This window comes from Peromyscus eremicus, chromosome 6 (genome assembly GCF_949786415.1).
Source record: "Peromyscus eremicus chromosome 6, PerEre_H2_v1, whole genome shotgun sequence".
Classification (NCBI taxonomy): Eukaryota; Metazoa; Chordata; class Mammalia; order Rodentia; family Cricetidae; genus Peromyscus; species Peromyscus eremicus.
The window spans coordinates 41,346,241-41,372,088 of record NC_081421.1 but is presented as its reverse complement, the minus strand read 5'-3'; the positions used below and the strand labels follow the sequence as shown (position 1 = coordinate 41,372,088).

Below are 25,848 nucleotides of genomic sequence, written 5' to 3'. Positions count from 1 at the left end.
GAGAGACAGAGAGAAACTCAGAGGGAAGTTGCAGCCTGGTGGTGGGATGCCTGTGTGAGGCCCTGGGTCTGATTCTTAGCACTAAATACCAACTAAATCCATTAGCTAAAGCAAGTATGAGAATACAAACTAAGTTCTTTACCTTATGAAGGTTTATTTCTGTCTTTGTAGCCTCAAGCTTAGTCAAGTGAATGTACAATTATATTGTGTCATTATGCTATTACAAGAACTCTATAACCTTATTATCAGGGAATTCCAATGTTACATTCACTGTGTGACCATTAATTCACATAACTTTAATTTTATTACAATATAAGAAAGGCCTTTAAAATTATAGTTATTAAATGAAGGAATCAAAAACATGACCTTGATTTTAAAAACTCTCTTATTTTGAAATAGTTTACAGGAAGTTACAAATAGGTGTATAGAGTGTTCCATCCCCCCTTCTCTGCTCCCCAGAGAAGCATGTTAGACTTAACCAGCTGTGCACAAACTCATTTGTGTATACATGCTTGTTCTGCGCAACTTTAACACAAGTAGAACATTCTAGTTTGCTTTGTATGCCTGTGACAACACCCTAACAAAAAGCAACTTGGAGAGGAAAAGGTTTATTTCAGATTACAATTACAGTCCATCATAAGGGTAAATCAGGGCAGGAACTCAGACACAGATCTGGAGACAGTAACTGAAGCAGAGGCCATGGAGGAATGCTCTTTCCTGGTTTGCTCCTCATGATTTGCTTACCCTGCTTTCTTATGCGACCCAGGGACTGGCCTAGGAGTGGTAGTGCCCACAGGAGGCTGGGTCCTCCCACATCAACCAACCATCAAGGAAATGCCTCCACAGAGTTGGCTTCAGGCCAACCTGATGGGAGCAATTCTTCCCCTGAGGTTCCTCTTCCCGGGTGACTCTCTAGTTGTGTGAAGATGACAAAAAACTAACCAGGACTTGCAGCTTTATATAGTTACTCCCATAGTCAAAACACGTGATTTATACCACAAGCTCAAACCTGCTGTTTGCAGCCAGCCCATTCTCTAACCCACCAGTGCTAGTCCTCAGCAACTGCTCATCTTTGCTTATGCTACATAAATGGAACAATAAATGATTTTAAAATGGAACCATTTTCTGATTGGATTTGAAGTCCAATCCACAAGATAGAATTCATGCCTGGTACCATTAATAGAACCAAAAACCCACAGCTGGTCAGGTTACAGACCCTAGGGAGGACCTACAACCACTATTCTGCTAAACTGATGTAGTAATAAGCTGCTTCCTAAGTTGTATGTGCATCTCTTAGCCCGTATCAGAGAAACTCCTTTTTTCAGTAGATGGTGATTTATACAGAGACACCAACTGGTCAATGTGCAGAGAATAAGAGACATGGGGAGCTCAGCTCTAAATGGGACATCTATATGGCAGTCCCTCTTCCAAAGGCCCAGGAATCATAACAGAAGGGGAGGTTGAAAAATTATGAGCTAGAGGTATTTTCCAGACACAACAAGGCATTTTTACACATGAACTCACAGTGCCTATGACTACAAACACAAGATCAAGTCAGACAAAATCCCAGCATGAATGGAGAGGGGCTCATGAAGTCCCATCCTAGCTGGAGAGCTACTGGCAGCTGTCTGTTGTTGTGGGAAAGTCAGTTTTATTTAGGGATTTGGTCCCTGAGAGGCTGCCCATGACCCAGTAGATGGTCCTATACCCATGCATCCACAGGCCGCACCAAGTCGACTCAGTGGCTTTTTAAAAAGAGCACCTGAAGTTGGGAAAGGAAAGTGGTGAGGAGGATGGGGTAGGATTGGAGGAGAGAGTATATCTGATCAGAAGACACTACATGAGTTGTGAAATCCTCAAAGGATTAAAAAGAGGAAAAGCCTGTGAAAAGATTCTGAAATTGACTTTTTTTTAAACTGGGAAATTTTCTTTGATGTTCATTCAAGTTATTGCATGTATCAGTAAGTCCTTCCTTTTTGTGCTGATTCAGCACTGTTTGTACTTCACCCATGGCAAAGCATCTGGACTAGTTCCAGTTGTGAGCTATTATGAGTAAAACAGTTATGGACATTTAAATATAGGTCACATGTTTCAATCCAGCCTGGACTATGGGCTGGAGGAGACGAAGGGAGAAGGAAAAGGAGAGGGAAGGTGGGAGGGCGGGGCGGAGGGAGGGAGGGAGGGACGGAGGGAGGGACGGAGGGAGGGACGGAGGGAGGGACGGAGGGAGGGACGGAGGGACTGACATGAAAGAGACAGGGGTTGATATGTAAAATGAAAAAAAATTTAAATAAAAGAGCTACAAAAAAAGATGGAAAAGACAGATGAAAGCATCCCTGCTATAATTCACATTACCTTTATCATTTTGTAAGTATCAAACTAGAATTATATTTTCAGTTTCTGAAGTGTGGAAAAGTTCATCTCACTAATTTAGACTAACAATATCCACTACAAAGCCATATGTGTAAATTAAATCTTCTACTGAAGACATGAAATTAATTTTAATGGTGTATTTAACTCTAGTTATCTAAAGTGTCACATTTTGCCAAGGGGCTAAAACCCCATTTCAAATGCTCTATAGCCACAAGTGACTGGTGGCTACCATACTGGACGGTACAGTAGATGTGACACTTCTTCAGGCTTTACTGGTCTTGGCTTTTGAGGATCTTATGTTCAATTTATTTTCTCAAAGCTTGAAGGTGTGAAAGTTGTTTGTTCCTGTATCCACTAGAACATCTGCTAGATTTGAAGTGCATTCAGAGCAGCTAGCTGTAAGAAGAGCAGGATCAGCACCTTTCAGGTTTTGCACCTACTTGTCCCAATTGGTACACAGTGCCCTGGGGCTGAGATCATGTAGATAGTAGTGAGCAAGGAGGAAAAAAACCTCTCACCATAGCAAGATCTCAACCGCACACACCCATGGGTTGTGTGCACTCACCTCTTGTCTGGCAACTGAGTATGCTGTCCTTGTGTGTGCATTTCCACCTTCCAGTCTTGGAAGACAGCCCTGTTCTTTTTCTCAGAGACTACAGCCTAGCAGAGGATAGACAGTAAACAACAACACAAATCAACAAGTTGACAAGCAGACTCCCAACAGTGGCACACATTATTTAGTATGAAACAAAGGATAGAGACATTTAGATAGGAAGGCTGTAAAACATTCCACGACAAGCTCCTGGAGGAGGTGACATGTAAACCAAAACATAAATCTCAAGGATCAGCAGGGTCTTCCTCAGTTTCCCTTGGTGAACCGGAAGTGCTCCCTCTAGGACAGCTATCCATCATACTCATTTTTAATGGCATCCTTTGAGGAGCGGGTGTTCTTAATCTTAGGGTTTATCAATTTTTGTTCTTTTGTAGGTCTTGATGTCTTCCCATCTAATGTCTTCCTTCAGAGTTTTAAAGTTTTCATTGTAGACGTCTTTCACTTTTGCTTAGATTTATTCCAAGGTGTTATTAATCTATCATGCATGTGGCCATCACCCCGATTTCTTTTTCAGCATGTCTGTAATTTGTCTGTAGGAAGGCTACTAAATTTTGTATGTAAATTTGTATCCCGGCTCTTTACTGGAAGTGTTGATCATTTTTGGAGTTTTCTGGGGAAGTCTTTAGGGTCCTATCATCTGAAAATAAGGGTTCTGTGGCTTCTCTGTTTGTATCTATTGTGTTTCCTTGGCTTGTCTTATTGCTCTAAGACTGGAGAAGGAGTAGGGAAAGTGGCAGCAATGTCTTGTTCCTGGTTTTAATGAGAATGTTTCAATTCTTCTCCTTAAAGCATGATGTTGGTTACAGCTTTGTCACCTATAGCCTTTCAGCTACATTCCTGTTACGTTTCATATTATGTTATTATGTCCCCCCACCCTTATTATCTCTGGTACTTTTGTCATGAAACAATTCTGTCAAAGGCTTTTTCTGCATCTAATGAAATGCTCATGTGGTTTCTGTCCTTGAGTTAGTTTATGCTGTAGGTTACATTTACTAATTTGTGTTTGTTAAACCATCTTTACATTTCTGGAACGAGGCCAACTCGATCTCTTTTTCAAGTGCTCCTGTATTCAGTTTGCTAGATTTTGTTGAGGATTTTTGTATCTTTGTTCATCAGGGAGAGTGGTTTTATAGTTTTCTTTGTTCTGTATCTTTTTCTCTTTGGGTATTAAAGTAATACTGACTTTGTAAAAACAATTCTCAAATTTTTCTTCGATTTTAAGGAATTTGAGAAGCATTGGTTTTACCTTCTTTAAAAGTCTGGTAGAATTCTGTAGTGACTCCATCTGGATCTAAACATTTTTTTTAATTGGGAGACCTTTAAAATATGTTTTCAAAATTGCTTTACTCTCACCGCTTTTTATAGAGTTCTACTTAAATAACTGATCTCTTCTTGGTTTAACTTGATATGCCAGATAATCTATAAATTCATTAATTTTTCAGGTTTTCCAACTTAGAATGTACCTTTTTGAAGTATGTCCTTTTGATCCTGAACTTCATTGCTTTTTGATCTAATGTCTCATTTTTTTCTTTTTTTAAAAAGATTTATTTATTATGTATACAGTGTTCTGCCTACACGTATGCTTGCAGACACAAGAGAGCACCAGATCTCATTATAGATGATTGTGAGCCACCATGTGGTTGCTGGGAAATTGAACTCAGGACCTCTGGAAGAACAGCCAGTGCTCTTAACTGCTGAGCCATCTCTCCAGCCCCCTAATGTCTCATTTTTCATCACTAATTTTATTATTTTATTAATTTGGGTGTTTTATTTCTTTCTCTTAAGTAGGCTAAAGATCTTTCAATTTTAGTTATCTTTTTTTGTTTTTGTTTATTAGACGGAGTCTCATTATGTAGTCTTGACTGGCCTGAAACTCACTACATGACCAGGCTGGCCTCAAGCTCACGGAGATATACCTGTGTGCCACCACATCTAGCCCAACTCCTTATTTAATTGATTTCCTATTTTTTCACTTAATTCATTAATTTCATTAATTAAGTAGTTTCATCTCTGGTCTTAATTAATTTCATTAATTTCTTCCCACCTAGTACTTTTGGATTTAGTTTGTTCTTTTTCCAACGCCTTAAGATGGATCATTACTTACCTGCGCTCTCTCTGATTTTTTAAATGTGTTTATATATTATACATACAAACTTCCCTCTTAGAACTGCTTTCACTGTATCCTATAGGTTTTGCTATGCTGTTTTTCTTTTATTCTAGGAACTTTTAAATTTTCTTGATTTCCTCAAAGATGTAACCATCATCATTCAATAGTGTGTTGTTTAATTTTCATGATGTAGTTCCTTTTGCTATTGATTTCTAGCTTTTATCAGTGCGGTCAAACAGAGAACAAGAAGTTACTTCAGTTTTCCTAGATTTGCTGAAAACTGTTTTGTATCCCATATGTGGTCTATTTTAAACAAAGCCCCACTGACTGTTGAGAGAAGAGCTATTGTGTAGTGTTTGGGTGAAATGTTCTATAGAAGTTTCAGTCCATTTAACTCCGATGTTTCTCTGCTTTTTGTCTACATGATATGTCTACTGGTGAGAGTGGAGTATTGACATAACCTACTGTGCTGGTGCTAGTCTCTGTGTTTCTATCTAGTAGTATTTGTTCTATGAAAGTCAATATACTCAAGTCTGAAGCAGGTATGTTTAGAACTGTAATGTCCCCTTGATACATTGCCACCTTGATCAGCATGAAGTGACTTTCTGATTAGTCTTGATTTGAAATCTACTTCGTCAGATATTAGAATACCAATACTTGCTTGGTTTCTGTTTGAATACCCTTTTCCATTCTTTTACCCCAAGACAGTGTTTATCTTTGTTAGTGAGCTATGTTTACTGTATACAGCAAAAAGATAATTCTGTGTTCTAATCCAGTCAGCTAGACTGTGTCTTTTGATTAGGAAAGTAAGAGCATTATACTCAGAGTTATGAAAGGTATGTATTAATGCATACCATTTTGCTAATTTTGTAGTATTTAGTGTTTTATTCCTACTCTGCTTTACCACAGTCTTAGCATCATTAATGCCTCTGTAGTCTCTTAGACATGCTTTTCCTTCTCCTGAATCCAAAGTATTTCTTTGGACTGGCTTGGTGTTCTAGAATCCTCTTAGTATACATTTAACTTTTCTTTCAACTATGACAGATAATATTTTGGCATAAGAGTAGTCTGCGATGGCATCTGTAGTTTTAGAACTTGAAATACATTGCTCTAAGCCCTTATGGCTTTTAAAATTCCAGTAGGTGACTTGGTCTTCTCTTGTAGCTTTCAATACACTTCCTTTATTATGTTTATTTAGTATTTTAACTATTACATGACTAGAGAAGTGTTTTCTGGTCCTGTCTATTTGGTATTATAATTTAGATTATAAGAAGAAGGAAGGAAGGAAAGGAAAAGAATGAGAAAAGGAAAAGATGAAGGAATAAAAGGGAAAGTAAATGCAATGAGGGTGAAAAGTACAGTAGAGAGTGCCTGATAGCAGACTGGTAGACAAACACACAGAGTAATCTGAGAACCTAACTGAACAATACGCCTACAAAAGCAAAACTACCGCGAGACATATATTCGAGACTGGAGATTAAGAAAACAGAAAGTAAGAAGTAGAAAGAAATATATGGTGTTACCCACTGACACAGTCGTGTCGAGGTCAAAAGTTATCTTCCTACATTGCTTTCACTCAAGCTGAATCCACTGGAGCCACTCCCTCTGTAGCCGTGGTATTCCATGTCCTTCTGGTGTGTGGTGAAGGAGAGGTTGTAAGTCCTTTTCTGGTGGCTCTCTCAGACACCTGCACTCCACCCTGACTTCTGAGGCCGAGGGCCTGCTGTATGTGGACAGTGCCACTCTTGAGGTTTTGACTCCTCCCTCCAAGGTAGCTGACTCAGTCAGATGGTCACTGATGCCAGAGGACCTGTATGTAGCTGGGTGCTGATCCTCAGGCACCCAGCCTGCTTCCCTGTCGAGATCTCCCTGGCTTAATAAGTTCATTTGCAGATCCTGTCTTTTGCAAGGAAGCAGCTTATTGTGTATTAACTTGACTGTTTTCTTTCACCAAGTTTCAGTGGTTGTTGTGTATAAAAACTTTTTGTTGTTGTTTTGCTTTGTTTTTCAAGATAGGGTTTCTCTGTGTAGTCTTGGCTGTCTAAACACTTGCTCTGTAGACCAGGCTGGCCTCGAACTCACAGTGATCTGCCTGTGTCTGCCTCACGAGTGTTGGGTTTAAAGGCATACACCACCATGACAAAACTTCTTATGGGGAGATGTTACATACAAATCTACTCACTCCAGATAGGGAGTCTATGACAGACCAAAGTAGGGATACCAGCAAAGTTCAAATTGATGAACTACAAGTTTTATTACAGGAACAGAAATGACTCAGACAGCTGCGTCACCAAGGCCCACCCCAGCCTGGGTGACAGCTCACAAAAGCAGGAAACCTAGGCACACTGCATAGCCTGTAGGCAGCTCAACAGGTTGGAGAAAGTTCTCTCCAAGTGACTGATCTAAATCTGCTTTTCCCAGGCAGCTGGTCTGGTCTCAGAGTCTTTTTGTATCTTGGCTTGTCTGAAAGTCTTTTCTGTAGCTTTTCTTGTGTACTTTGGCAAGGAGGAGACTGGGGAATCTGGTCAGTGTGAGGGACTTCCTGAAGCTATTCTGAGTTGTTTGCCTGCCTGCTCAGGGAGCTTTTCTATAAGATGGAATGGTTTAATCTCTGAGGAAAGTGGTACACAAAAGTGACTGGCATCTTTTTAAAAAAGATTGGTTTTTATTTTGTGTATATTGGTGTTTTGCTTACACGTATGTCTGTGCACCACAGGTATACAGTGCCCATGGAGGCCACAAGAGGCATCAGATTCGCTGGAATTGGAGTTACAGCTGACTGTTGGTACCATGTGGGTGCTGGAAACCCAACCTGGGTCCTCTGTGCAAGAACAACAAGGGCTCTTAACCTCTGAGCCATCTTCCACTTCCAACATGGCGAGCCTTCTAATGCATCATTTTACCCAGAAGTCCAGGTTATGTAGCATTCTTAATCCTTTGTTATCATTTCAATGATGTTTATTAGTATCTCCCCAGTAGTCTACTTCAAGAAACTACTCTTTGCTCACACAGAATGAACTCATCTGTTAAAATTTTATCACAAGAAATGTAGCAGCAGTGCGATCACATCTTAGTCCTGCTGTGCTGGTTATTTTTGTTTTGTTTTGTTTTGTCAATGTAACACAAGTTAGACATTGAGAAAAGGGAACATGAACTGAGAAAATGTCTGTAGGCATATCTGTGGGGCATTTTCTTGATTAATGATTAATGTCGGAGGGCCCGTCCATTGTAGGAAATGCCACCCCCAGGCCAGTGGGTCTGAGTTGCATACAAAGCAAACTGTGCTGGTCATGGAGAGGAAAGCAGCAAACAGCACTGCTCCATGGCCTCTGCTTCAGTTCCCAACACTGAGTTCCCACCTTGAGTTCCTTCCCTTCATAAGGGGTTGTAAGCTATCAAATGAAAGAGGGCCTCTCCTCTCCAAGTTGCTTTGGTCTCAGTGTTTATCACAGTTCCAGAAAGCCAACTAGGACAACTGTTGTTTCTATGTTGTCTACAACTACTTCTTCTCAATACTAATGTATTGAGATCTCCACGCCATGCTGGTTACAATTAACTTCTTCTAAATTTTGGTTAATATTGATATTTTGACATGAATCCTGAATGCTCTTAATGCATCTATATAGTGAAGCCTAAGGATAATATTTATTCTTAATGACATCTATAGTAGGGAATCATTTCCAGAGGTTTTTAGTTTACTATGTTCAGATAAATCAGGGAAGCCACTTCCCTTGATAATGATAAACATAAAATTTATAGACAGTGAGACTTAAAGTCAAATCACTCCCTGATCCTTAGGCTGTAAAATGGCTGGTGCCAATTTAACAGGCATGAAAACATTACTAATCTCATTAAATTCCATTAGAGTTCTTGGGTGAAGTTATATTTTGAAAGGAATTTGTTTGTTTTTCCTTTGAGACTATATCTCAGCATGCTACCCAAGATAGCCTTGAATTCCTTGAATAAGTTATCCCCAAGCTTTCATGCTGCTGGAGGAGGAGGCATGTACCACCAGGCTGAGATCATTTTACCAAGCGACAGTTATCAACAGAAGGCTTTAAAGAGTCAGGAAACTATTTTGTAAACAGATGTGCTGTCATCCCAGGAGCTTTGTTGTTCCATTGATAGAGAATAAGCAGAGTAGATTTCACATGATTCTCAAAGAGTCCCAGGATTTGGAGGATGGCAGATGAAAAGGGGGCTTCCATGTCCAGTCAGCTTTTATTGGCGCCTAACAAGACAGTCAGCCTGTCCTTTGAGCCTTTGGAGCCAGGCAACGCCTTCTCTAGCTATGAAAAGTCCTAAATTTTAGTGTCCTTTTCTAGCATAAAGCTGTTTCACTGAAAGCCTGGTATTTACAAGACCAAGTGTGATGGTGGACCCAGTAAACCAGAAGTTCATGGTCATCCTTAGCCACACAGGGAGTTCAAGGCTGACATGAGCTAGAAACTCTGTCCCCCAAAGAAAATCTGTTGTTTATTGAGGCTACCTTCATCAGGTGTCTTAACCAGATGTTCTAGATGATTTGATGCAGCTTCCAAGTCAGCACCTACTCCTGTCTTGCATACTTATCTTATGAAGACATTTTCCCCTCAAATCTCCTGAACCAACTTCTGTTAGCTTCAAATTTTTTTCTTATACTTTTCTAACTTCTCTCAACCTTCATGAACTGAAGGCCGGACTTGCTCTAAATTAAACTTTAACTTAAGAGAATGTTGTGGGTGAAAGCTTTATCAGTAATAAATTAGTAACAAAGTTGTTTTTCTTCTTTGTGTTCACTCCTGGTTTCCCTCAAGAACTTTTTCTTTGCATTCACAACTTGAAAATTTGTTTCAGTCCTTTTGATCTATCTTGGCTTTTGACTTCCTAAGCTTAATCATTGTAGCTCTTGATTTAAAGGCAAGAGATTTACAACTCTTCCATTTTCTCCAACACTTAGCATCCACTGTGGGGTTATTAATTGACCTAATGTTGGTATTAATATTTTTTCCCCAGATAATAAGTTTCCCCACTGACAGAATGAGCCAGATTACAAGTATAACAATAGGCCTAGTGAGAACAAAGCCACTCCCAGGCAGTTCACTGGCCTCAGAAAACAAGGCCAGAGAAGTGGTGTCCCTGAGCCAAAGCAGGGAGGTTTTATAGACCTTAAGCAAGGGGTGATGACATGTCAGCCAGGAGCTGGAACTGTGCCCAAGTATGGTCAAAAGCTAGGTCCCTGGGTGGGCACTTGTGTGCCATTTCTTTGTTCGGTTTTCTCAGCAAAGGTGGGGTTGGGAGAAGTGGGCAAATGGGGTTTTCCAGCTTGTGCAGGGGCAAGCTGGAAGCTCCAACCAAACAGGTATTTCTGTTTCAGGAAAGAGGAAAGCCCAAAAGAAAGTGGAGAGACATGGGAATGGCTGGTTTTGAAGCAGTCTGAACAGAGAATTTGTTAAAGCTAAGTACACCTTCTTACATGGGTGGGGTTTATAGTGTCCTAAAAGAGTTATAACACTAACATTGAAGGCAGCTGTTTGCAGATAATAAAATAAAAATAAAAAATGTTGTAAGAATTACCAAAATGTGACAGCGTGTGCTTACAAAAGTAGCACATGTCATTAGAAAAAGACCCAGAGAGACTTGTCCAATAAGGATGGCCACAAATCTTCTATTTATAAAAATTGTCTGTAAAGCACAATACAGAGAAGTAAGAAGAGGTATGGCTTCCCACACATCATCTGGTGCAATTTGGGTTTGCTCTGTGTTGACTGCTCTCTTTGGGGGAACACGAACCATATTTCTAATATTTCTTTACAGGTTAAGATATTCTGGGCCAGGCAGTGGTGGCACAGACCTTTAATTCCAGCACTCTGGGAAGCAGAGGCAGAAGAATCTCTGAGTTTAAGGCCAGCCTGGGCTACAGAGTGAGTTCCAGGACAGCCAGGGCTGTTACACAGAGAAACCCTGTCTCTAAAAACCAAACAAAAACAAACAAACAAAAACAAAAGAAAGAAAGAAAGAAGAGAAAAAGAAATTTTGGGTTGTGTACTAAACACCGTAGGTGGTACACTATGGAGACTAAGAAGCTGGAGAAATGGCTCAGCAGTTCAGAGCATTGATGCATTGATTGCTTTTAGAGGACCCAGATTTGATTCCCATCACCCACATGGTGGCTCACAACTGTTCTGTAACTACAGTTTCAGGACATGTGAAGCCCTCTCAGAATTCCTTGGGTCCCAGGCATACAGATATACACCGAGTAAAATAGTTATGAACATCAATTCTTTAAAAAAAAATTGTTTTACAGGGTTTTTTTTTTTTTTTTTTTTTGGTTCTTCTTTGGTTTAATGAGCAGTTAATTTAGCTAAATTCAAACTATAAAGTCTGTCACCCCAAGGGAAGGGACCTGTTAAAGGGTCAATCATTCTAGTCTCAGGTGGGCTGCTCAGTCTTCCTTGTACATATGCACTCCAGAGAGAAGCCAGAGATTTGGAAACTATTTCCATGTAAAATCTGCTCTCTCCCCACTGTCCCAGACCCTGGCTATTCCCACAGGATGGGTCTGCCTTCATCTCTGTCTTCTCATCTTTAGGATTAAAAGAACACATTTTTCTTTCATATTTTTTACTTCTATGTAGAATAAACTATATCCTGACCTCAGTCTACTGTCCTTTAAAAAATAAGAAGGAAAGGAATTTGTTGTGGAGTATTATTTTATGATGTGTTAACATTTGGTATTCTACAGAACATTTGTTTTAATGATGCAAAGATGTGTTGCATTCTTTTATGTTGCATTTGTTTAACTCTGTGAAACCATGTTATTTTGCCTGCTGAAAACACCTGATGGTCTAATAAAGAGCTGAACGGCCAACAGCTTGGCAGGAAAGGATAGGTGGGGCTGGCAGGCAGAGAGAATAAATAGGAGGGGAGATCTGGGGAAGAGATCAAGGAGCAAGAAAAGGAGGAGAACATTAGGGACCAGCCACCCAGTTACACAGCAAGCCATGGAGAAAGAAGTAAAGAAAGGTATACAGAAATAGAGGAAGATGAAGGCTGAGGCAAAAGGTAGAAAGACTCTGTGTATATATTTGGGAGCTGGGCGGCAGGCCCTGCAAAAGAGTAAAGAGCCAGTAAAAACAACCAACTACAGGAATTCACCAAGTTCCATATCCCTTCTCAATATTTAAAATAATCTTAAGAGTCTTTAAAGCAATTTAGTAAAAGTGAGAAAAAAGCAGTTAGTACACACCCCTCTCCCCAAACCCCTACCCCCAGCCTCCCCTCCTAGTGACATCCTGAACCACAATGGTGCATCTGGTCAAGATGAACTAACAGTGTGACATGTTATTATTAGCCAGAGCTCACCATTTACACTAGGAGTCACACTTGGTTGTATATTTTATAATTTTAGTAAATGCATAATGATGTGACTGTGCCACTACAGAGCCTTAGAGAATAATCTCCACATCTTAAAATTCCTCTGTGTATCATGTGTTTATTCGTCCTCCCCCAACCTGTCATTCAAGGTTAGTAATTCATAGTTCTCCCTTCCCAACAGGTCACACAGATGGAATACACCATACTGCCTGTTCAGACTGCCATCTTTCACTGAGTACATACCTTCATTCAGTCTGTGACATTTCTGCCTTTATGTGCTTAGTTTTGGTCTCTCAGCAACGTTGAGTATTTTTGTTCAATATTTATAATTATTATTTGGGGGAGGCTGATCTCATATTAGTTCTCAGCCATTGAGATGTAGAGAAAAAGGTTAAACAAATCCACACACTTAGCAAGGGTAATCAGACTCTCACCACAGCTTACAAATGGATGTATCACAGCTTATGTTAGATCAGTGTATAACTGTTGAATTCCAGGAATGGAGTAGACCTTAATATTTTTCTACAATACCAACTACTAATAAAAAGTGAATTCTAAGCCCCAGAACACAAAGAAATACTATGACTGCATAACTATGATGTACCAGTTAGAGACAAAAGCAATTAGGCTGTAAATATAAGTAACAAACCTGCCAAGGCTGTATCACTTATAGATTTAATCTGTAGCAAAACTTCTCCTTTCAGTGAAGTCCAGTTTTGAAAATTATCATGTATTTCATATTTAATACTGGTTAGTTCCCTTTTAGTAAAAGTAAGTAATAAAAGGGTCTTATTCCAGAAGTATTTGTATTCTGACAATTTTTGACTGCAATTAGTAAAACAAAAAAAAATAGAATTTTTAAACACAGAAAACATAACAGCACATATTTCTTCAAAAGTGATTTATCATGATCACATAATCCATTGTTTAATGGAAATAATTTTGAAAGTGAAAGGAAACTTTCAACATATTATGCAGAGCCAACAGATGTAATCTGAGACTAGTGAAGGGATACTGATGTATATAGCAACGTCAAATTCCTTCTGTTTTGTTATTTTATCTACAAAGAGGACAGACATCTTCATATACAGTACTCTAGACATAGACCAAGGCGACAGCAGGAGCCAAGCACCTGGGAATCAGGGCTGCTAGTCACTACTGGCTCTCTTGAAATGGGCCAAGGAGAATAATAATGGTAAAGATGTGCATCTGGGGGGTGGGGCTAGAGCAATGGATAAGCAGTTAGGAGCACTGGCTGCTCTTCAGAAGACCCAGGTTTGACCCCAGCACCCACACGATAGCTCACAATCTCTGTGAGTCCTGTCCCAGGGGATACAATAACTCTGAGGAAACTGTATGCATGTGGTGTACAGACACTGATACAGGCAAAGTGCGCACACACACACACCCATACATACACACCCACACACACAGAGTAAAGGTGTGAGCAAACTTCCTTCATGCATCCCTTCAATAATTCTTTACTATCAGTTATACATAAGGCACGTATGAAAAGTACACAAGTGGCCAGAAGGCTTATCAACAGATTCATTAAAAATCACGAGCCCAGAGAACTTTTAAAAAATGTTTGTGGTATTAGAATGTGGATTAAAACAAAAACCCAACATCCAAAATACTTATCTGGCATATTTTTTTTCATTATCTTGAAATCTGTGTCATTTATCATCTTAATTTAACCTATCTTTCTTTTTAATCTATTTTTTAATTTAATCTATTTTTCTAAGTGCTAACAGTTCCTGAAATAAAAAAGAATCATTTTTATAAACATTCTCAGTATAGTTAAGGGCATGTATTTCCTAGGTTTTTGTTTTATTTTTTTTGTACACTGGATTTTATCTTTATGCATTATAAACCTTCCAGAGATTCTATGGAAGGAGATTAACATTACTTGTGCTGGAGAATTCCAAATTTCAGGGTCTGTATTATCACATAGAAAGGTTTTCTGTTCCATCAGATTAAACGGCCAAGAACTATTAATTAAGAGGAAACTGGAGGGGCTGTTCAGTAGTATAGTGCTTGCCACCCAGGAGTCCTCAGTTCAGATCCCCAGCACTCATGTAAAAAGCCAGCCCGATGGTACATGCCTACAAACCCACTGTAGGGTAGGCAGAGGTGTGAAGATCCCTGACGCTTGCTGGTCAACCAGTCTGACTAAAGTGGTAAGCTCCAGGTTTAGTCAGAGAACCTATCACATAACATAATATAGAAAACAACAGAGAAAGACATAACCATGCACGCATGTATGAACGCACACAAACACACAACACAAGTCACCACACTATACACACACACAAAAATGTATTAGCTACTTTGCTTTCACTACAGAGAAAACAAAAACAAGGTGTTAACAAAACAAGCTGTTTGCTCAATTACATTTCATTAGTAAAACAATTTAGTTGATATAAGAACAATAAAAAAGTGAAGCTATTTCCAGTTTTTCTCAAGATTAGAAGCCATATGATGAAAATGTTTGAATATTCATAAAGTTAGCATTTGCTTTTTCATAATTTTAATATTTATAATGTTCAATTCTTAAAGATAATCTTACCTGAAGGCTTGGGATTGTTTTTGTTTGGTTGTTAACTCATGTTGTAGATGACCTAATTCTTCCTGTATTCTCTGAAATTCATTTTGTTGCTTTTTTATCTGCATGTTTGCATCTTGAATTCTAAAAAAAATAAACAAATAATACTACTATATGCTTCAATATTTCCTAATAAATAGCATTTTAAAATTAGAATTGAATATAATTAAAATAAGTAGCTAAAGAAAACTACTCATCTTTATATACACTGTATTAAGAAAACAACTGTTGCAAAAAATATGCAGAAAACCAAACCAAACAGTTGTTATTCCAGATGAAAAGAGAAGTATTTATAGGTGAGAAGTGAATATATAAATACTAATTACAATAGAAAAAGTTCATTTGATTTTATTAATGATGTATATAACTTAAAATGTTAAATATTACAGAAATTGTTATAAGAAAAAATAGTAAACATTTGCTTTTATCCCAATTCCCTTTGTCAAAGGCAACTGCTTTCAGTTTTGTCCTGTTCCCTCTAGTATTTATCTCTATGCTACTAAATAACATGTTTAGATTATTTCTTAATATTTTAATTTAGATACAAATCAGTTAAAAGTGGTTCTGCTACATATAACTAAGACTTGAACATCATCATATATACACAATTTCTCATGAAACATGCAGGATTTGGTGGCACGTATCAGGAAGCTGAGGCAGGAGGATCATAGCAAGTTGGAGGCTGAGTTATTCTTAATAGTGAATTTTGGGCCTGCCAGTACCACAGAGAGACCTTTCTTGAAACAAAACATGGTGATAAGGTAGTTTGTAATTTTTCAGTACCCACAACACTCCCCACTGGCTGGTCTTTCATATGGGAACGTGCACTTGATTGTCATGGTCCACAATGGCTACAGATGCTTCAACCAGTGCATTCCCATTTCTGATCAACAGGAGCAAGTGAATAATGCTTTTAAAATCAATCTTCTCAATGGACCCCTGAGTACTTCTGATGAATTTAAATCACACGATTACACTCAGCTTCAAGCGAAACTGGATAATGCAGTCCTTGAACTGGGAAAATTGGCCTCCAGGGTTAGTAACAGTTCTGCTACAGAAGTGGGAAGGAAAATCAACATTGTAGTCAAGCAGCAAATAGGAACAAATCTTCCTAACATTGCTGAACACCCACACCTGCCAGCTGCCCCTCATCTTTCCAATACTGATAAAATAGCACTTTTTATTACATTACATTCAGTGTTCCCATCATCCTCACTGCTTAACACACTCTACGCCAAACTGCATTCATTATTTGCTGACAGAATTACAACGTTTTTTTCTGTTTCCTGTGTTGCTGTTGTGCATTCTTCTGACTTTCTGCCAAGAAGCAGGCTTCTTAGAGTGCTCTGCTGTGACCACATGACAGTCATCTGAGATTCCCCTCTCCTTTCAGAAACTGTCCTCATCTCATTTCCATATGACATGTACACACTGCTGCTGGAGTCTCTTCTTCTTAGTCCATGACTCTTGGTGGAATAAACTCACTAGGAGTTTCCTCTACATTGAGAGGCAAATCTGAAATGCTGAATGTCTGAGGTTACAACCCAGAAAACAAAACCAAGCATATCCATTAATCAGATAGATAAGAGAGAAGAAACCCCTTCCTCACATAGGATTTTTAGTTAATAAATGCAAAAGAAATAAAGGAAAGAGAAAATTTATCTACAATAAAATCACAATAAAAAATTATTTCAGACAAATTTTATTGATAGGTGAAGTTTTAGGGAAAACAGAACATGTACAATTTCAAGTTATCTGCCCCAAAATGTTATTTAGAAAAAGGTAATGATTTTACAGTGGAAACTCTCTGGGGAAACAGAAGTCACCGCCCCAGTGTGTGCTGATGTCATCGTGTACAACCTAAGACACACTAAGAAGGGCACATCACTTCAGTGGCGTTTTTGTTTTTCCTAAAAACTAATGATCTCAATATAATTACAGATAATATTAGACCAACACAAATTCCAAGGCAGTCTTTGAAATGACCAGGATTCTTCAGAAGTCCCAAAGTCATGAAAGGCAAGGGCTGAGAAATTGTCACAAGGTTGAAGAAAATGGAAACTCAAAGTACGATAGACACTCTAGACTGAACTCTGGACTACGAAAAATCAACATTAGCAGAAAAATGATTAAGTCAAAATCTGGAGGTCAGTTAACAGTATTGTACCAAGATAAATTTATAATTTATATTTGTACGATAGCTATATAAATCATTAAATTTGTGAGAATCTGGGGTCTATAAACTCTATGCACTATTTTTGAGACTTTGTATAGTTTAAAATTATTTCAAATTTAAAAGTTACAATTGTATGACATTTGCACATACAATGAGTAATTTTCTTGTCAAATATATCTGTAGTATAAATTCTAGTATAAAATAATAGGTATGTTTTAAATATTGTATGTAATATACTATTTTACTTTTTTACAAAAAGATAACCTTCATGACCAGTATATTCCCATTCATATCCATTATTAGAAGAACAATAAAATAAAGTATGAGCCTATGGAACTGTTACGGAAAAACAAAATATAACAAGAAGAATGAAGTAGATTTCCATGTTATGGATGACGTGATTTCTGTCATAAATAAAACAGATCCCATGTCATGGATGAAGTCAATCCCTATGTTGTAGATGAAACATATTTCTATGTCATGGCATTAAAAAAATGTCAAGACTTTATCAAGGAGAAGAAAAGGCAAAATGTAGCTTACACATTACTAAGTATGACATGAAACTATGTGTTTGTAATGTCATACTAATATACACGTGTCACCTAATATATATACATGTATGTATGTATGTATGTATGTATGTATGTATGTATGTATTTGTTGTGGTTTAAATGAGAAATAACCCCCATAGGCTCACTTGGTCCCCAGCTGGTGGTGCTGTCTGGGGAGGTTATAGGACTTTTACCCTTGATAGGGGAACTATGTCACTGGGCAAAGGATTTGGGAGTTCAAGCCTTGGCCCAGTACCTGCTTTCTTGCTTTGTTTCCTGTGTATGGCAGAGACATGGTCTCTCAGCTCCCTGCCTCTGCCGCCATGTCTGCCTGTTGGATGTCTTCCCCTCCATTAGGGACTCTATCCATGTGGTATTGTAAGGCAAAATAAACTCTTCCTTTTCTAAGTTGCTTTTGGCCATGGCATTTTACAACTACAAAACAGTAACTAATATAATAGTTAAAACTTTAGAAAAAAATGGGAACAACCTTTGCCAGTATTGAAACAGGGTTACCTGAGGCACAAAAGCAGAATTGAGAAGAATGGGCAGGAAGACTTTAAGGGTTTTTTCTACAATATTTAGATTATTTACAGTGAAGATAATTTATGCATTGCTCCAAAATAAAATATTAAACTGTTTGAAAACCCAAACAGTCTGATTACATATGTATAAGCATATCTTGGGTTTATAAATGGGAAAATACCTAGAAATATTAGAAAGTAATTTAAGTTTATTTAGTATAATGTTATGATTTTGTTTTAAATGTGCTTTAAACATGCCTTGATTTACAGACTACTTCAACTACCAAAATTTACTTGGAAAAGAATTCTTAGCCTGTGTTTTTATGAAATGTTTTATTGTTTAATTAAAAATGTAAATGCTAAAATACTTTACAAAGTCATTCCTTTTACAATATTTCCTATATGAATGTTACATGTAAATATATGGAGCCTTCTGGCTATACTCCCTGAGAAGGTTGGTCATAGTAATCATTGTGCTTTGGCTATGCTTGATACTTACTTCAAATAAAACTAATATGCTTAAACTTACATGCCTAGAAAAGCCTGATGTTCACTTTTACTGTATACATCATTTGGTAAAACAATTCACAAGATACAGTACAGTATGAACTGTGTAAGCACACTGTCTTCTCCAGCTGTCATAATTCTGCACAGAGTTTGAACACGACGTTGTTCTAAGGACATGATGTTGTCTAGTCAGAGAGTGTTCCTGAAAATGGAGACTAACGGCATAAGCTGTTCTACTGGAGAGAACACTGTTCCGGGAGCTAGGTGACTTATAAGCCTCTCGCCTATGCAACCATCAGAACAAGAACATTTATTGCCATTATCTATTTCCCAGTTTTTCCTCATCATCCTGATAAAACTGGATTAGATGAGAATCACTGAGTTATAAAATAAAGGGAAAGAGATTAACTTCTCTTCTTAATTATTTTTATTTGGATTACTATTAATATCGCTCATAATGAAAATAATCACAAGGAAAATACTTTCAAATTCTCCTTTAACTCTTTTCCACTCTGTAGTAAAACATGTAAGAAATACAAGAAAGCTGATCACACCTTTGGGGATTTTACCTCCTGTGATCCACATTCTATTTCTGTCAAGCTTTTGGGTGTAGAGATCATTTTAAAGTCTTCCCCTCCAACAGATTTTGCAGCAATCAAAGATGACAGATGGAAGCTTGGAGCCTGACAAAAACGAAGTGGTGAGTTTTGGGAATCACACGCTATCAAGGTCCCATGGGAGAAAGCTTCTGAATATCAAGGGGAAAATTAGTACAGCAATGAAGAAATCCATCAAGACAAGCTAGTCTTCAGCTCCTGGGAAACAAATTCCTCAAGTGGACATAAGCTGCCAATTATGAAAAGTGGCTCCTGTGACCATGCTTCTGGAATTAACCACCACCTGAATACATTCATAAAATTAGATTGTCTTTCAAGAAAGCAGGAATAGAGAGAGTGGAGTGCAGATACTATAGACAGATAAATCACGAAGGATTCAATAAAACCAGAAAGAATTCTCATGTTGCAGAGAAACCATAAGCAACTCTAAGAAACTCTAGGGGCAGAAACCAAACCACTTTACTTATTCTCAGGAGCTACTGCAACTTCAAAACCATCAACAGGAGAATGCACTCGGCAGAAACATCTCTAGCATAAAAGAACAGAGAACAGAAGCAATATTTAAAACTCTATTTAAAATGGCAATAAAACCTTTAGTTTCCTTTTGAATGTCATCTGCTTCATCTAAAAGACTAATGTGGAGCTCACATCATCCTACACAATCTTTACTTACCAAAACGTATCTTTTGTTATGGTCATTTAAGTGTTAAAACACAAACATAACCCCCTATGTTACTAACATACTTAATGGACCCAACAACGTAGGAGAAAGGCATCTTGCACTGGACCGAATCCATACGCTTTTTAAGTTTACCTCAATCACATAAACTCATCTAGGTATTATTCTGCTTTTGATTATTCACGTATTTTCCCACAATCTCTTTAATATGTGATTAGGCTATTAAAATAGTTGATTTGATTTAATTAAATATAATGTTCTTTAGGTTTATTAATGCAGAACAAGTTTTAAAATATTAACTGTAAACTGGGTAGTGATGGTGCATGCCTTTAATCCCAGCATTCGGGAGGCAGAGGAAGCAGATCTCTGTGAGTTCAAGGCCAGCCTGGTCTACAAAGCAAGTTCCAAGACAGCCAGGGCTACACCAAGGAATCCTGTCTCAAAAAGCAAACAACTAAAAAGATTAACTATAACTTAAAAAATTAAATATATTTTGATATTATGAGACATAATTTCACACACAGAAATTGAAGGCAAAATAGTTTACTATAATTAGATGGAAGACAGGGTTTCTCTGTATAGCTTTGGTGCCTATCCTGGAACTCACTCTGTAGACCAGGCTGTGAAATCCCTTTTACATTATTCTTAATAAAATCATATTGTTCATATAAAATATTTGTTCAAATACTGCTATTATTTTAGGGACCGCAGGCCTCCTTCTCTACACTCTATATTCAGCCAATCTCCTATCAAACTATATTTTAGTGAACTATGAATACAGCTGAGTAACTGAGTTCTTTCCTGGCATGTACAGGCCCTGGGTTAGCTCCTCAGCCCATAGTGTCCATCTGTCTATATGTATGTATGCATGCATGTATATTTGGTGGGGATTGTACACAAAGATTTCTGAAGCCTGGGAAGTTCAAGGCCAAGTACTACTGAATCTGGTGAAGTCTTTCTTGCTCATGGGCAGTTTCTTCAGAATCTCATGGTGCGAGAAGGTATGGCATGGTAAGACAGAATGTTCTAGCTCAGGACTCTTCTCTGTTTCCGATATGATCCAAGTCCCAGTAGCCCAACCTTAGGGACCAATTTAGTCTTAATTACATCCCAATGATTCTCCTTCAAAACTGGCTAACTAACTCTCAATAAGGAATACATTTCAACTCTCAATAAGGAATACATTTTAAGTGAGTTTGGTCATAGACAATCCAAATTCAAACCACGGCATTCCACTCGCAACATCAACACAGGTCCTCCTCAAGTACGAGACACTTATTTCCATCCCAAGCACCAGTCTTAAGTCATTTCAGCATGAACTCAAACATGTACTGTCTGTTCCGTGATTCAAGATAGGCTGACTGCAGCTCTGGCCCTGTGTAATCAAAGGAAGACATCTGCGTGTAACAGTGGGGCAGGAATAAACATCCTTACCCCAAAAGGGAGAAGAGTAGAAAGCAAAGGAATAACGGGATCAAAGCAAGTCTGAATCTCGCCAGAGTAGACTATGAATCATAATATTCCAGAATAATCTTTCAGTCCATATGCTGTCTCATGACACCCTAGATGGACCTTCAAGGTCTTGGGCACCCTGCCCTCACAGCTTTACTGGGATTAGCCTCCTGGGCTAAGCAACACTGGCTGTCCACTGCTGACTGTCTTTCCCAGGCTGGTGCCTACAGGGCAGGGCTTCTGGGATCCACTCCACCACACCGCCCTTGGGGCTACTTACTTTTCTCATTAGAGAAACACCTGACAGACAAGTGAAGGTAGCAGAGCATGGTGGGGCTGGGACAGCAGACGCACATGGCAGAGGTTCTCACACCTAGGCAGATCAGGAAGCAGAAAGTCTTGGCCAGAGCAGACATCCATCACCTTCTAGTAACTTACTTCTGCCAGGTAGGCCACAGTCCAAAAGGATCCAGAACCTCCCTCAAACAGTACTACCAGTTAGGCCCCAGGTGTTCTAAACCAGGAGCCAATGGGGACACTTATGGTCAAACCCTGATACCCTAATAGGGAATCTCTGCAAAGGTTCTCACTAATAAAGGTCTAGCCTCCACCCTATAGTCTTTCCCCTATGGAATTAGCATCATATAGATGGATGTAGATATTGCTGCTATAGTTTGGATCTGGTCCGTATGTTAAAGGATTGGGCTCCCTAGAGTAGAACTGTGGAACACTTTCATAGGCAAGGCCTCATGGGCAGTCTTAGGTCACTGAGGGTATGGACTATAAGACTCTCATCATTTCCTGTTTCTCTTTTCCACTTTCTGGACATGAGACAATCAGTCTTGCTCTCCTACCTTCTCCTCATCATAGTGTGCTGCTTCATTACAGGCCCAAAGCAAAGGGACCAACCAGACACAGACAGAAACCCCCCAAACCAAGTCAAAACAACCCTTTTCTTTTTATAAGTTGATTGCCTTCAATATTTGCTACAGTGGAAAGCTGGCATGGCTGCCAAGGTTGGCAGTACACTCCCTTTAGAGCAGTGGCAGCACCAGCCATATCTAGATCTGTCTGAGCCACAGGGAGAGTGGCCAACACTGTACTGGGATTCAGAAAGCAGAGTTCCCCGAGAGTTCTGAGCGGCAAGCTCATGGAGAGTATTTAGGGCCTGTTTCCAGTCAGCACATGGGGGGGTCACAGAGAATCCCATTAAGATCTCTATTCCCTTGTAATGGCAATAAACACGTGGCTCCCTGCTGGATGCCTGTCTCTTTAATGAACAGTCACTTGGACACACCTTGAGGTTCTTTTCTGAATATGCTCTTTTATCCTTTGAATAGCCTCACTACATTTCCTAGTTTTTACATTCTGTTTCCTCCTTGAATTATAAATTAGAATTTGTCCTTAAATGATTCTTTTCCTATCTTACATGCCCACACAGTTGAAGTAATCCTGGCAGCCCCAAGGCTTGGGGTCTAGAAATTTCTTTCAGCAGGTTTTCATCACTCTCAAGTCTTCTGCACTATCCTAGGACACCCACAATTTGCTATTATTCAGGATAGCTTTTTCTGATTTCCAATAAAGGATATCTTCATTTCCATATTTATCAGCATCCTGAAGATCACAACCACAGATACTATACAACTCCCCAAACTTTCCCTAGTTTTCTTATCTTCTCACCCCTCATCAGAGTTGAGCTAAAAGTCCATGACATTCAGGTTATTCACTTTTTGAGCTCTTCTAAATCCTTTCAGCCTCTGCTCATTTGCTCTTGGCACCAATTTCCTTTCTTAGCCCATTTTCTGAGAATACCACTGTCTGTGTGATTTATAAAGAATACAGGAAGCCTGGGAGTGGTGGTGCAAGCCTTTCATCCCAGCACTCAGCAACTGGGAGGCAGAGGCAGGTGGATCTCTGAGTACGAGGCCAGCCTGGTCTACAGAGCGAGCTCCAGGACAGGCAGCACTACACAGAGAAACCCTGTCTCAAGTTTTGACAGTTTATTTGGCCCATGGTTCTGGGGGCTGAGAGTTCCAAGGCAAAGAGATCAGATCTGCTTCATGCCTTCTTGCTGGTGGGAACACTACAAAGTCCCCGAGGTGGCATTGGACATCACATGGAAAGTGAGGTATATACATTGGTGTTTGTAACAGACACACTCTCCCAATAAGCCACTAGTGGGCTAATCTCTTCACAAGGGTAGAGTGCTCAGGACTACCTTCTAAAGGAGCTCACCTGCTAATGCCTCAGAGAGGGATTACATTTCAATGACAATGTTGGTGGGTACGTTCAAACCATAGCACAAACTGTGAAAAATAAATGAATGGACAGGAAATATTCTATAATAAGCCATCTGCTAATGGACCCAAATAGCACTTTTTAAAAATAATTTATTTTTATTTTATGTACTCCGGTGTTTTGCCTTAATGTATGTATGTGTGAGAATGTTGGATCCCCTGGAGCTGGAGTTACAGACAGCTGTGAACTGCCATGTGAGTTCTCGGAATTGAACCCAGGTCCTCTTGAAGAGCAGCCAGTGCTCTTAACCACTGAGCCATCTCTCCAAGCCCTCAAATGGCATATTTGTTTTTTTTTTTGTTTTTTTTTTGTTTTTTTTTTTTTTTTTGAGACAGGGTTTCTCTGTGTAGCTTTGGAGCCTTTCCTGGAACTCACTCTGTAGCCCAGGCTGGCCTCAAACTTGCAGGGATCCACCTGTCTCTGCCTCCAGAGTCAAATAGCACTTTTAAGCATTGGTCTACACAAATGCTTTTCCTTGAACGGTCTCAAGACAATGACGCATGAGTTTCTGGAACTATGTAGGTAACTAACTTGTACAATGTTCAAAGATTTGCTAAAATGTGTGACTTCCTTGTTTTGCCTTTTCATTTGAAGCAGCAATAATTCCTGGTTCAATATAAGGAAAAGAGAAATGTGGCAGCTTCCAGTCAGTATTTTTACCTTCTGATAAAATTGTAATTACAGTAGGGAGAAAAAGGTAGAAGCTGTTAAATCAAAAATATGTGTGACACGCCACTATGAGGTATAATACCACACCAAGAACAGTATGGCTTCTAAACAAGAGAATGGTGTCTGTCCCAAGGAAGGTTATGGTTAGGCACAAGAGAGAATCAAGAGGAAGACAGCTGCCTTACAATGTGTTTATGCTGGTAAAGGCAGAAAGACGCATGCACACGAATGCCTTTGTACTGCTCGGAGAATGTAAAGACCTTCCTGGTTAGAAGAGTCTGCTTGCATCATACAATCTACAGTCTATTCAAGCAGCCAACGAAGAATGGAGGGAGGGATGGAGAAAGGGTGTTATTTAGGGATAGCAGAGAAGAAAGGGGTTGCTAGAAATACTTTTATTTTCTTCTTAAAATATAATAAAGAAAAAACATGGGTTAGTGTATTTACTTCCAAGTCAAAGATGGTTGAGGGCTTGATTAGTACTGTAATGACATTTTAGAATGCTACCCATCAAATATCCAAAAAATAATTCAGTAAGATATTTACATGTTCTTCATTTCACCTTCAAAAATAAGAATAAGGAAGAGAAAAATATTTATTTAAAGTTCAAATTATCATCTTCCAAACTCTTAGGAAAACATTCAGCTATAAATGATGAAATCACATAATGATGGTCAGAGAACTCCTGCATCATCCAAGAAGCCATTTCACTCTACCAGTCTTCCTGCCGTCAGGATTTAACTAAACACTGCCTAAATGAGACCCTATTCCATCCTTTCACACCTACTGCCAATGCCAGGTTGAAATGCAATGACTGTTTCTAGATCACCAAATAACAGCATCATGATCTCAAATGAGGTGGATGCTGGGGAATTTTCAGAAAACTCACTGGTGAGTGGTCAGTTAGCAACACCAGTATCCTCACTTTCTGTGATAGACAGTACCCAGAGGCAGGCTGCTATGAAACTTATCTAGGTCATGTTACGTGTGGTTTTATGCAAAGAATCACAAACTTGTCCTTGCACATGTTTTACTTGATTTATAGATTTTTTTTAAATGAACAGCAGGATTTAAACTTTAAGATATTTTGCAGATTCTCCAATATATGTATGCATAAAAAACGCTAGCCAAACACATCAGCATGCACAATTGGGGGCTAGAGAGATGGCTCAGTGGTTAAGACCACTGGCTGCTCTTCCAGAGGACCTGGGTTCGATTCCTAGCACCCACATGGGGTCTCACAACTGGCTGGAACTCTAGGAGAGTTGACACCATCTTCTGGCCTCTGTGGCACTACACACATATGATGTACATGCATACA

The 25,848-nt window shown here is 39.0% G+C and overlaps 1 protein-coding gene across 13 annotated transcripts in view; it reads right to left on the bottom strand.

The window, feature by feature from the left end:
* The window catches only part of Lekr1 (leucine, glutamate and lysine rich 1), a 175,310-nt gene that overhangs the window by 102,123 nt on the left and 47,339 nt on the right, over positions 1-25,848 (bottom strand). For all 13 annotated transcript variants that reach the window (XM_059265433.1, XM_059265431.1, XM_059265444.1 and 10 more), the window contains 2 exons: positions 15,019-15,138; positions 13,099-13,274 (listed from right to left, as the gene is read on the bottom strand). In XM_059265433.1, coding sequence (XP_059121416.1) covers positions 13,099-13,274; positions 15,019-15,138 — 296 coding nt within the window. The remainder of the gene's footprint in view (positions 1-13,098; positions 13,275-15,018; positions 15,139-25,848) is intronic.